Consider the following 13431-nt stretch of genomic DNA (forward strand, 5'->3'; position numbering starts at 1 on the left):
TCAGATTAGAGACTTTCTACATCCATGTTTCAAACCTGTAAAATGGATAAATGTTTTCTGGAGTGCCTTCTAAATACTTAATTCCTTAATAATATGTTGCATATACGTATATTATCCACAGGGCTTGCAGCGTGGGCTGGGCAAACCTCCTTATGCATTTTTAATTCTTGTTTTGTGCTTGTGACACCATTGGAGTCTGGATTATGTAAAAATAATCTGTATTGACATGGTATAATATACAGGTGCATTTCTTGAAGACAGAACCTTATAAGTGCATGGAATAGTTGTGAACCTTAGATGGACAGAGCCTTTTCTGTTGGCTCTACCCCTTTACTACTGGACTCCATTCCTGGGTGTGTGGGCTCTGCCGCCTGGGTGCACAGGCACCACCCCTTAACCCTGACAGGCCCCATGTCTTGACCCTGTTGGGCATTGCCACTGGACCACATCAAGTTTCATCCTGGGGTCCCACAATGTTGCTGTTCTGGAGCTGGCAACCCTAGCGTATGTGTTAGATGAGATATTATGTTGTGCTATAATTAAGACAAGTCTCTTTTACCCACTCAAAGTCTTTTTCCCATGATACTTTCTAGATTACTTAAACTTTGCCTGATGTTTTGGCCAAGACTGAATGTTTATCAGGTAGAGCCACATGTCAGAGGTGCCCATAGATATCACTGGAGAAATTAAAGATTTTGATGTAATCAGGATTGTCAACTGCCACCCCCAAGGTAGCAGATTCTGCTCTTTAAGTCAGTTCTTAATTAGTGTCAAACATTTTAAGAAATAACCCTGCTAATACAAATTCCATAGCAAATGGAGTTCATTATCCCCATATTGTAGGTTGGAAGAGCTGTGGCTGGGACAGTGTAGCTTATGACGATTTCGCAATATAGTTCAGGTCATGCTCTGAGTGGTTAACAACAACCCTCGTGTGTAAACCATTGCTTTTATCCCCACGTTGCAGGCTGGGCTGAGAGAATGATATACAAGCACCTTGCAGTGTAGTTCACTATTGTAGGGTGGGTGGCTGTGTTCAGAGAGAGTAGCTTACGGCAGCTCTGCAATGTAGTCCACTGCTAATATTGCAGGTCAGAGGTGGGGCTGAGGGGTTCATTACACGGAGCTTTTATCCTGCTATTGAGATAGCTCTCTCTTGGAAGTTTGAGGGCTCTTTACATGACGCTGTTAATGTCCAAGGTGCCTCCCACAATTTCCCCTAGCCTATCTTGTGTTTTCCCCAAATGCAAGAAATGTGGTATTTTTCTCAGCCCATGGAACAGGAGCATCATAACCTCCCCATGAAATTCTCCAATAGTGGAAGAAACTGCTGTGTCTGCCTGCTGTGGGCATTTCTTTTCAGTTATTTTTAAAACTGTATTATGGTTTTTAATGATGCTTTGTAAACCACCTGAGGAGAGCTTTGGCCTGACATATGGCATATAAATACGCTGATTAAATTCATTCATAAACCTCCAGGTATGCCTCTGGTTACCAGTTCTAAGCACCAAACAGTAGAGAACAGCTATTGCTGTCCTGCTCGGGGATTTCCCATTGGAGCATTTAGTTGGCTTCTTTAGGGAACAGAGTACTGGACTAGATAGCCCTTTGGTCTGATCCAGCTGTGTTCTTCTTATATTCTTATGCTTTCCTTTTGATGATCTGAAAACCCTGTGGTCCATTAACAGAATTTGAGGCATAAAAGGAATAACTATTAATGAGTGGTAACTACTACATTCAAAAGTGACTACAGTATTCCAATGTTCCGCAATCCTATATGTCTACTCAGAAGGAAGCCCTATTGAGTTCAATGAGACTTATTCCCAGGTTAATGCATATAAGATTGCAGCCTTAGTCCTATTTAGCAGTTTGGAGACCAGATGAGGAGGAGCTGGACATCACACATTTTTATGTAGGCAAAGGTTTCTACAATCTTAATTTCCTAGACACTGAGAACAGAATAAACAATAATTACAAATCAAAGTGATGAAGAACTTCACATTTTGTGCATTTCTTCAGTCATCTTGAAGCATCTAGGAAAGCTTATTCTTCACTTTTGACCTGCTTTCCAGCATCACGGGACTTCACCCTCAGTTTATTGACCTGTGACTCTGCAATGTCAGCCCTTTCTTCAGCCTCTTCCAGCTCATGCTGAATCTTGCGGAACTTGGAGAGATTGAGATTGGATTGTTCCTCCTGAGAATGAAAACAGCCTTGTGAAAACCAAAATATAAAAAGTTCTATTCAGTTTTATTGGGGACATAACAAGGTGATGTGGTGGGCAGGGTGCTAAGGTGAAGATAACCCAATTAAATGTTGCCTTTTTCAAATTAAGAACATTCAGTTTAAACTTCTTCATAAAAGTCAATTGAAAGTAATTTCTGTTTAGTTCTATGTAGAATTGGGTTTAGTCTGTGAGTTTTCATGGAATATTCTAGGCAGAAATATTTTCATACTTAAAACCTAATGTGAGATGAGAGCTTTTGGATAAGACAGTAGAGCAACCTGGCAACAGAAATGTTTACGGAAAAGGACACTCTAAATAATACAAAAATGCAGAATATGCCCACAGATGTAGCTATATTTGTAGCCTAAACCACAAGCCAGACAACAGTGAAATACATATTTTAATTTATGGTGATGTGGTTCAGTTAAAATGAATGCTAGGTTTAATACAAATATTCAGATTTAAATGCTTGAGTTCTCTTGCCATTGGAACCAAGAGAGATCAAGGGGGACCATAAAATATTTGGAAAACATAGCAACGTGAGCCTCAAAATTGGGAAGGATTTTTTCAGGCGAGATTTGGAACAAAGCAACTTTAATTTGTAATGAAATTAGCTGCAATTCTTATAGCAGAAGAAGGGTAAATATATCAGAGGTACTTTCATACATAAAGATATTATCCTAATCACTAACACGGATTTTTTTTCCGGGCAGGGGCTATTGTGCCTTTAACAACTGTGATTTTTTTTCTATCACTGTATCTCCATGCTGGGAAAAAGTTGAGTTCTTAATTTCTGCCTTTCCTGTTGCTCTAAAGCCACAGGAGCTTGGCTAGGAAAATCATGGGAAACTAATCACAAATTACTGATAAATGATATTTTCCTTCCTGTTATGTAATATTCTGGTTTTCATTAAAGAATGTCGTACTACTACCTCAAACCTTTCTTTGGATTCTTCCTGCCCATACTATCGCATAGGACTACACTATCCCTGTTCAGGCTTTTCCTTACAAGTGTGTTAATCAAACTCTATATTTTGTCAAATTCATTTGACATGTAACCATTGTTCTATTTTCAGTGCAATACTTACAGCTTCTTCAGATTGTCTCTTGTATGCTTTCACTTTCATCTGCAGTTTGTCAACCAGATCCTGAAGCCTCAGAACATTCTTCCGATCTTCCTCAGACTGAACAAAGTTAGGACAAGGATGGAAGAAAGTGAGTTTCTATAATTTAAAATCCTTTCCTCAGTTTGACTTTTTCAAAAGAATATCTTTTTCTAACAATAAAAGGATGAATAAAACAAACTAGAACGATAGGATGGGGGAAACACCATGGATTATAGAGGCTGGGTGCTTGATGAGAGGACATGCATAGCCATTTGTGTTTTCTGGAGGAGCGCTGCACTGGCAATAATATTGGGTGGGTGGGTTTGGACTTATCATGGCATGGGCCGGGTGGTGACATTTTGCATTTTGTTTTGCAGACAGCTAGTATTAAGGGTACTTGGGTTGTTTATATTGTGACAGGGGAAAGGGAAAAAATAAAGGGGACAAGTGGAAGAAATGGAAGCAGTGACAGATTTTATTTTCTTGGGCTCTAAGATCACCTCAGATAGTGACTGTAGCCATGAAATTAAAAGACGCTTGCTCCTTGGGAGGAAAGCTATGGCAAACCTAGACAGCATAGTAAGAAGCAGAAACATCACCTTGCTGACAAAGGTCCGTATAATCAAAGCTATGGTTTTCCAAGTAGTAATGTATGGCTGTGAGAGCTGGACTATAAGGAAGGCTGAGCACCGAAGAATTGATGATTTCGAACTGTGGTGCTGGAGAAGACTCTTACGAGTCCCCTGGACTGCAAGGAGGTCAAATCAGCCGATCCTAAAGAAAATCAACCCTGACTGCTCATTGGAAGGACAGATACTGAAGCTGAAGCTCAAATATTTTGGCCACCTAATGCGAAGAGAAAACTCTCTGGAAAGACCCTGATGCTGGGAAAGATTGAAGGCAAAAGGAGAAGGGGACAGCAGAGGATGAGATGGCTTGATAGCATCACTGATGCAATGAATATGACTTGAGCACGCTCCAGGAGAAAGCGGAGGACAGGAAGGCCTGGCGTGCCGTGGTCCATGGGGTCACGAAGAGTCAGACACAACTTAACGACTGAACAACAACAACAATTTCGATTACAAAGTTTCCAGGAAGAAAAGTGTTTTCTGCTGTATAAAACTATATTTAGTCCACAGGAAATGGTAGGATTCCCAGTTTTATTGATCAATAATTTCAGTAGAATTTCTTTCACAGTATTATGGGCAAACATTTAGCAACCTCACCTGGTAGGTCAGCTCCTTTACCCGTCTCTCATATTTACGTACACCCTTGATAGCTTCAGCGCCGCGCTTCTGCTCATTCTCAACTTCAGCTTCCAGCTCACGCACCTGAGGGGAAAATAGTGAGAATTAGCACTCAGCTGTACCTTTTGCACTCAAAATATACGAAGATTACATGAGGGATACACACCCTCTGCTCCAGTTTCTGGAGCTGCTTCTTGCCACCCTTCATTGCCAGCTGCTCTGCCTCATCCAGACGGAGCTGTAGGTCCTTCACGGTCTGGTCCAGGTTCTTCTTCATCCTCTCTAGATGTGCACTGGTATCTTGCTCCTTCTTCAGCTCCTCTGCCATCATGGCTGCCTATTAAGAAAAGAACCAACCAATTCAGAAAGCCATACATGCCAGGTATAAATGGAGCAATATTTCAAAGGAAATTCCCCCCAACTCACATCAGTGATGGCCTTCTTGGCCTTCTCTTCCGCATTGCGTGCTTCTTGAATAGTCTCTTCCATTTCACCCTGGATTTGGGCAATATCTGTTTCCAGCTTCTTCTTGGTGTTGATCAAGCTGGTGTTCTTTTTGGGGGAAAAAACGAGATTTAGGCTTTTGGGTGTTTCCGCTGAAATACAAAATTATTTCTTTAAACAATCAAGACAAAAAAATTGAAAGTGCTGAAAATAATAGCATCTACTCAGAACTTTGAAAGGCATGAGATCTGGCATGAACATTTCCTGGGATTCCTAATCTAGATGTAAATCTAACATCGTGTGAGTGGACTTCCACTTGCTCTCCTTCTCCCTGTAGCCCCTAGCACACATTTTGGAGCAGATTTGGGGTCATGTGGGTGGCTGCAGGAAGGGAGGGAGGAAACTGTTCTACCGACAGACAGTCAGTATTGGATACAATCCCTGGTTGTATTCCAAAATTCTCTTCAGAGTTGCAAAGGAGACCAAAAAGCCATAGCATACACATAGCTGAATCTAATAATATAGAAATAAAGATAATCATAATCACAGATGTTTCATTTAAGGGTCAGCAAATTTTCAGGCATCACATTGTTTTCTTCAAGCAATATGGCAAAAAAGGGAAAAAAAGAGTATTCACCAAACTCACATTTTGCTCTGTAGGACAATGCCTATATGCATTCTGTACTTCTCACCTAGTGACTGTGCAAGGGTACCTGTGTGTGGAGGAGTTGCACACGTTCACTGGCATCCAGAAGCTCTTGTTCAGCCACTTTCCTGCCTCTTTCTGTCTGTTCCAGAGCTGCCCGGAGCTCCTCGATCTCAGCCTGCATCAGATTAGCTCTGCGCTCAATCATAGCCACCTGCTCCTTCAAATCTTCCTGGCTCCTCAAAGCATCATCCAAATGTATCTGGGTGTCCTGTACAAGGAAGAGAAGAAAAATTACATGGGTTAAAGGCTTTGTCACCATTACCATGCCAATTTTACGGAGAGGAGACACTGATAAAGATAATGATCTCTTCCAGATGATTGCTTGAAATGGCCCTCTGTATACCTTGAGCAGTCCTTGCGTATTCCTGAGGTTCTTTTGTGCCTCAGCAGCTTGGCGGTTGGCATGGCTCAGCTGGATTTCCATTTCATTCAGATCTCCCTCCATCTTCTTCTTTACCCTCAGGGCATCATTCCTGCTCCTGATCTCAGCATCCAGTGTGCTCTGCATGGACTCTACCACTCTCAGGTGATTCCTCTTCAGCTGATCAATTTCCTCATCTTTCTCTGCAATTCTTCTGTCAATATCAGCCTTCACCTGGTTGAGCTCAAGTTGGATGCGAAGGATTTTGCCTTCTTCATGTTCAAGAGAAGCCTTGAGAAAATCAGTTATATCAGCTATTAATAATGGACTAAAATACAGCACCCTTCTCCATTACATTAAAATACATTTTATATCCTTAATACTAAATCTTTTATGCATTTTTCTTCAAACCATCAGAACAACAGCACTATGACCATCATCTTTCTGTTCAACCCTTTCAACTTGTGTTTTTTGAAATCTCTCAGAGAGTTTAAAAATATTTTACAGAATAAGAGCGTTTGTCCTGTTTTTTCTAAGAAGAACGACATGTATACCTCAGCTTCCTCTAGGGAAGCCTGGAGTTCAGATTTCTCTTGTTCAATCTGCTTCTTCACTTTCTCCAATTCATGGATGGCCTTTCCTCCCTCAGCAATCTGTTCCGTGAGGTCAGAAATCTCCTCTGTTGGTTTCACACAAAAATTTGCCAGACAAGTAAAGAGAAATAGTTGAGTAGTCTATTGAGTAGTCTGTGAGTAGGATATGGATGAGAATAAATAGATGTAGGCTGGGATGGGTTTGTGGGAGTGTTTTCTTGACTCACCCCAGCTTACCCATATGGGATGGATTAGTTAGTACTGTACTCCCAGTGTGGGTACTTATAAACACAGGTGTCTGACCCAGCACTGGGGAGAAGAAGTGTATGACATTATATCATTCTGCTTCTCCCTTGGAAGCAAGGAATGATTTCTGAACTTTTAGCCTCTCAGTGTTGTGCCTATGGTATTTTAAACCCACTTCTTAGATGAGAAAATTAGGCACTTACGCTGGAGATTCTTGTTCTCGCGCTTCAGAGTTTCTAGATGATCCAAAGATTCCTCGTAGGCATTCTTCATCTTAAAGAGTTCTGTGCTGAGAGAGCGAGACTCCTTCAGGGAAGCTTCCAGTTCAGACTGAGCTTCCTCAAATTTCTGTTTCCAGTCTGCCAGAATCTGTCAAACACCACCAAGCATTTAATTCATTGGACCTGAGGTCTTTCTGTAATTTGGGTTTTTTTAATTATGGCTCCAAAATACCTTATCAAAGTTCTTCTGCTTCTTATCTAGAGCTGCACAGGCTGCATTGGACCTCTCCACGTCAATCATCAGGTCCTCCACTTCGTTCTGCAGCCTCTGCTTTGTCTTCTCAAGGGAAGCACATTTGGAATTCACAGCCTCTACATGCTCTTCAGCATCCTGCAGACGCTGGGCAAGCTTTTTCCTGGAGGAACATAACAACAACAACAAAAAACACATGGCTTGAATCTGCTTAGGAAACCTGGAAGCAAGAAATATCGTTATTCTACCATAAGCTTTTTCAGTTATCATGGGGTTTATTTTTATTGATGTGATGTACTGAGGAGATAAAGGACACTTACTGCACGATCCTATGTATGTTTAGACAAAAAAAAGGGCTACAACTCCTAGCATGCCCCAGGCAGCATGGCTAGCTGGGGCATGCTGGGAGTTGTAGGCATTTTCTCTGTCTAAATATGCACAGGATTGTGCCCTTAGTCCGCAATCCTATGCACACTTACCTAGGAGTAAGTCCCATTGAACTCAGTAGGACTTACTTCTGAGTAGACACTCATAGGATTGTCCTGTTAACCATTGTGTGTACTGTGGCTCAGTGGTAGAGCAGCTGCTTTGCATGCAGAAGGTCCCAGGTTCCCCAGCTTCTCCAGGTTGAGCTAGGAAAGACTCCTGCCTGAAACCCTGGAGAGCCGCTGCCAGTCAGTGTCAACAGTACTGGGCTAGATGGACCAATGGACCAAAAACGTCCAATGGATTCAGTATAAGGCAGCTTCCTATGTCCCTCCTTAGTATCCCTAAAATCAAATGACCAATCTGCATAACAGTTGATACGGAAATATTTCTTGGGGCTTTGGGGTTTTTTCTAGTCACTTTCGAGGATTGCACAGAGAAAGTCTGCGGTGCTAATGATCTCAGGAACCACTAGCATTTAGGGTACTAGAATTTGGTACGCAGGCCAGATAGGTGGTGAACCTTTGAGAATTGTTGTTTTCAATTGATAATAATTCTAAAAATTCAAATAATTTGGATTTACTTTATTTCCTATATTGATCCACACTTCAATCAGATACACACACAGATACACACACACCTTGGTTTCTCAACTTGATGACTCACTGGGCAGGTTTGCACATCACTTTCAGCCATGATGGTTTATAAGCTACTCACAGCTTATAAGCTACTTTATCCCACACACAACTGGACAAATAAGCTACTATACATAGCTTACTTTCTCCTCCCTCTACAGTCCTCCTGCTCCTTTGTGCTAGATACCACTCCCCGCCCTCATGCTGCAGTTCCTTTCTCCGAGCCGCCCGAAGGAGCATAACCCCTGTTTGCACCAAAAAGTGGGTGAGTCTATAAGCCCTTGGAAGTTTGCAGGATCAGGACAAAACTTCATACACAGCTCTCCCTAGTAGGAAACCACCCGATGCACTATCACAACCCTGTATCCCCTTTCCCCCCCTTTTGTTTCACTTCCCCCACTGGCAGTAGCACAATTTTGACAGCTCCTTATTTTTACTCTGCCCTGTGTCATGGTATCGCAGTAGCGTTATTTTGCAGTCGTACACTTGGGAGATAGGGCAATTGGTGCTATACAGAGCAGCTGTCTTTTTAATTTACACTATGTTGGGGTAGCATGGTAGCACTATTTCGCAGTTGTGCAAAAGGGAGATGGGGCAATTAGCACTGTACAGAGCAGCTCTGTGTTTACTTTGCACTATGTTGTGGTAGAGCAGTAGCACTATTTTGGAGGTTAAGGGGCAGTTTAGAGCTTTTGTCATTGGCTGTCAGTACCTGGCTGCTAGGCAGATTTCAGAAACAGAGATTTGCCAGCCGGAGCAGAGTGGCAGCAGCAGTTTTGACCACTCTTGCCAAGCGACTCTGTAGGTGATCTTTAAACCACTCTTTAAGCCACTGTGGAGTGCCAGACAACACGGTAAGCCATGATAGTTTTAAAAAAACCTCACTGCAGACCATGGCTTATCGGAGTGGCTTATTTTGTCTTAATAAACAAAACTTATAACCACCATGGCTTATCATGACATATGAACCCTCTCACTGTGGCATGTGTGAACTACTTCCATTAAAAAGTATTGTTTTAATATGAAGTGAGTTGATAATGTGAAGTAAGGTGATTTGAAGTGATATCTGTAGTGTTTGTTCTGTGATTACTATTTTACATGTGCGAATTCTTAGTTGATGTTATATTAATCAAAAAATGAATAATATGACTGGGTTCAAGTACTGGGTCATATGTGGATAGCTTCAGGGAGCTCATCTCTGCATTCCCCTTGGTTATAGAAATAATACATTGGAAGTAAGGACATATCTCTCTTAAGCCTCATGGCCAGTCAACATGAAACTTAACACTGGGTTGATAATCAGAATTTTCAGAAAGCAAGTAATATTTAAATTTATCCCTAAAATGGAATTGCTGTTTTAACTTTTGAAAGGTCATGGAGTTAGTGCACAACAAGAAGTGTATATAACATTGATTATGTTCTACATAACCTTCTGAACACAATGTTTGCAAAATGGGAAATGAAGTATAAGCTACAAATATTTGACTGAGTAATATTTTTTTTTCCATCAGAGATTGTTCTGGGTTAGTTGTGCTGTAACGTGTTAGAACACTAACAGCATATTAATAGATTCCTATAGGATCATTCCCTCAATTTTCAAAGTTCATGGGTGAGTGCTGATCTTTATGTAGTCAAAAAGGCACCATCCATGCACAACAGGGAAGAATCAGCAGGGTTCGGGGAATGCCAAAGTTTACATAAGTACAAAAGCTGTGCTGTGCTGAGAGTAGCTTATGGCAGCCCTGCAATGTAGTCCACTGTTAATATTGCATGTCAGAAGTAGGGCTAAGGCTGGCTTAGATTCCCACTCAAAAGTACCGTAACATTTTTTGTGCCCCATTTTTTCACCTAACTCATTTATCCCAGAAGACCACTTCTTACGTTCATCGTCCCCGTCCCCCAACATACTTGGCCTCTTCCAGTTCCTCGGTGCGCTGGATTGCATCAGTCTCATATTTGGTTCTCCACTGAGCAACTTCACTATTGGCCTTGGACATGGCACGTTGTAGCTCAGCCTTGGCTTCCTGCTCCTCTTCAAACTGCTCCCGGAGCAAGTCACAGTCATGACGAGCAGATTGCAAGGCATGGGCTAGTGCATTTTTAGCCTGGAGAAATAAAAATATTTGTTAAATGATTTCCCTACATCTTTTTGTGAAGTTTTAAAACTCCCTATTTGTGCCATTTCCCTTTTCCTACTTGTGTTGTATCTAGGGGGCTGTCTGCATGAGCAATTTAGTGTGAAGTTAGAGCAGTCTGAGTTCCTTCGTGACAGATGATGTCATCACCAGTCCATTGCCAACCAGCTGCTTCCCTCTTGAAAAGATGCTTTTTCTGAAACTCCTTTTACTCCGACTTGTTTACTGAAAGTAGCTCCCTGGCAGTTTTACCACAGTGTGCCAGGTCCCCCGCATTAAATCCTGGGCATGCCTCTGTGACCTGGCAGTGACTGGTCAAGTGGGTGGGACACCCCATTCCCCCTTATCTCCCCAGTGGAAGTAGTTCTTCCCATTGAGAAAATCCCCAGGAGCACAGCAGCGACACCGCACATTACCGCAGTAGTGGGCACACTCATTCACCTTAGCTGGCCTGCTTTTGATCTTTAACTTATCCTCCCTTCTGTGCATGTTTACTCAGAAGTAAGAAATAAATCTTGCTTCTGTGCAGCAAAAAGGTTAAAGGCTAACTTTAGTAACTCGCCCTAAAGCACTCTTTCACTTCTCCATTGCTCTCTTAAATCGCTACTGCAATGCAGTGCTTCTTTGATGTTCTTAAAGTTGTTTGTCTGTTGTTATGTGAAGTTTCATCTCTGGTTTACGGGAGCTTCTCATTGCGAGCAGGGAAAAGGAGAAAGGGGGGTTGGAAGCAATAACTCTGGGGCAAATTGCTGGCATGGGGAAAAATTGAGGGGCTGAGCTCCTCTCAAGGGGTAGGGTTCAGATGCTGCACTGGAAAATCGGGGGTTTTGGCTTCTCAAGGCAAAAGCGCGCACATGGGGGAAAATGGGGTGAGAGCATTAACTCTGCTGCAGATTGCTGGAATGGGGTGAAATTGGAGTGGGGGGAAGCTCTCAGGGGAACCCTTCAGATCCTGCACTTGAGAACCAGGGATTTTGGCTTCTTCAGGGAAATCTGCACACATGGGGAAAATGAGTTGCTCTCCATTCATAATATGAATGGGGGAGCCTGGACCGGCAGCTGGGGAGGCCGGGGGGGGGGGGGACAAGCCTCTCTCATTGGTTGAGCAGCCCCTGCCAGTTTGATGACATTCAGTTCTACTCCCCCCACCCCTCCCAGAAGTATGTTCCTTTCAAGTGCTGTGTGATCACTGAAAACCAGATTTTAAAGGTACGGTACACCCCACTTATCTTGCTTCCTGTTTCCCTGACGGAGCAAAGCCAATTCCAAAATCCAGGTAATAGTCCAACATGCTTCTAATTCCGTTGTCGTGAAGATCCCCCACTAGACTGTAAGCCTTCAGGCAGGGCCCTATGTAGTTTTTCTAATTCTAAAGTCCCTAGCTGCAGACACTATACTAGCAGTGCAATCCTATATATGTTTACTTAGAGTTAAAGTCCTAAAGTGTTCAGTGGTGCTTACATCCTAGTAAGTGGTTTAAGATTGCAGCCTAAATATTTATTTATTTATTTAATTTCTCGATCGCCCATCTGGCCGGTCATCTGGCTGCTCTGGGCGATGTACAGCAATACAAACAGTTTTAAAACAATAAAATTCTACATTCAAACATCATATTTCTAAAAATACCCTAACCCACCCCAAATGCCTGCCTGAACAATCACGTTTTTAATGCGTGGTGGAAGCGCATTAAAGAGGGTGCATGGCGCAGTTCCCTAGGGAGAGAGTTCCACAGAGTGGGGGCCACCACAGGGAAAGCCATCTCCTTTGTCCCCACCAGCCTAGCTGTCCTGGCTGATGGGACAGAGAGAAGGCCATCCAAGGCTGATCTTGTTAAGCGGCCTGTCTGGTGTTGCTGGAGGCGCTCCTTAAGATAGGCTGGGCTGGAACCATATAGGGTTTTAAAGGTCAAAACCAACACCTTGAATTTGGCCTGGAAAACAACTGGTAACCAGTGCAACTTCTTCAGCACCGGAGTGATGTGATCATGCCGGCAGCTGCCTTTAATCAGGCGAGCTGCCGCATTCTGTACCAGCAGCAGCTTCCGAACCATCTTCAAGGGTAACCCCACATAGAGCGCATTACAGTAGTCTAGACAAGAGGAGACCAGGGCATGTACTACCAATGGGAGCAGATGGTCAGGAAGGTAGGAGTGCAGCTGCCGTATCAGATGGAGTTGGTACAGCGCTGTCCGACTCACAGCTGACACCTGAGCCTCCATGGACAGCTGGGAGTCTAAAATGACCCCTAGGCTGCGGACCTGGTCTTTCAAGGGTATTGAAATACCCCATTCAACACCAGGTCAACATCCCCCAACCTCCTCTTGTCTCCCACCAAAAGTACCTCGGTCTTGTCAGGGTTCAGCTTCAGCTTATTCCTCCCCATCCAGCCACTCACCATCTCCAGACATTTGGACAGGGATTCTACGGCCAACCTTGGTGAAGATTTAAACGAGAGGTAGAGCTGCGTGTCATCCGCATATTGATGACACCGCCCCAAACCTCCTGATGATAGCCCCCAGTGGCTTTGAAGCTTTGTAGATCATGCCTCAATTAGAAAAAAAAAATCACGGAGAAGCCCCATTTCTGCAAGGATAATGCCTGAATTTAAAAACAAACAAACATCCAGAGCGGGGGATAGGAGGGGGTAAAACTTAATCTCATTTGAAGGGATAGAACAACCCCCTGCTCAGTGCAGGCAGCCTGATTCCCAGGCGGTCGCCCATCCAAACACTGACTGGGGCCGACGCAGCTTAGCTTCTGAGATCAGACAAGCACGCGCACATCCAGCCTTTTGCTTGTTGCTGAGGAAACAGGGGCTGCTGAGGATGC

At 43.1% G+C, this 13431-nt stretch overlaps 1 protein-coding gene across 1 annotated transcript in view; it reads right to left on the reverse strand.

Annotated features, from left to right (window-relative positions):
* Positions 1–205: 205 nt before the first annotated feature.
* The window catches only part of LOC146354158 (myosin-1B), a 31567-nt gene continuing 18341 nt past the window's right edge, over positions 206–13431 (reverse strand). The window contains exons 28-38 of the mRNA XM_084829788.1: positions 10377–10573; positions 7387–7570; positions 7137–7302; positions 6649–6773; positions 6077–6385; positions 5738–5941; positions 5007–5132; positions 4747–4917; positions 4560–4664; positions 3316–3411; positions 206–2196 (exon numbers count right to left, since the gene is read on the reverse strand). Of these exons, the coding sequence (XP_084685914.1) occupies positions 2044–2196; positions 3316–3411; positions 4560–4664; positions 4747–4917; positions 5007–5132; positions 5738–5941; positions 6077–6385; positions 6649–6773; positions 7137–7302; positions 7387–7570; positions 10377–10573 (1836 nt within the window). The 3' untranslated portion in view covers positions 206–2043. The remainder of the gene's footprint in view (positions 2197–3315; positions 3412–4559; positions 4665–4746; positions 4918–5006; positions 5133–5737; positions 5942–6076; positions 6386–6648; positions 6774–7136; positions 7303–7386; positions 7571–10376; positions 10574–13431) is intronic.

Source organism: Heloderma suspectum, chromosome 2 (assembly GCF_057233095.1).
Source record: "Heloderma suspectum isolate Gila_16-S chromosome 2, 16-S_ref, whole genome shotgun sequence".
Lineage (NCBI taxonomy): Eukaryota > Metazoa > Chordata > Lepidosauria > Squamata > Helodermatidae > Heloderma > Heloderma suspectum.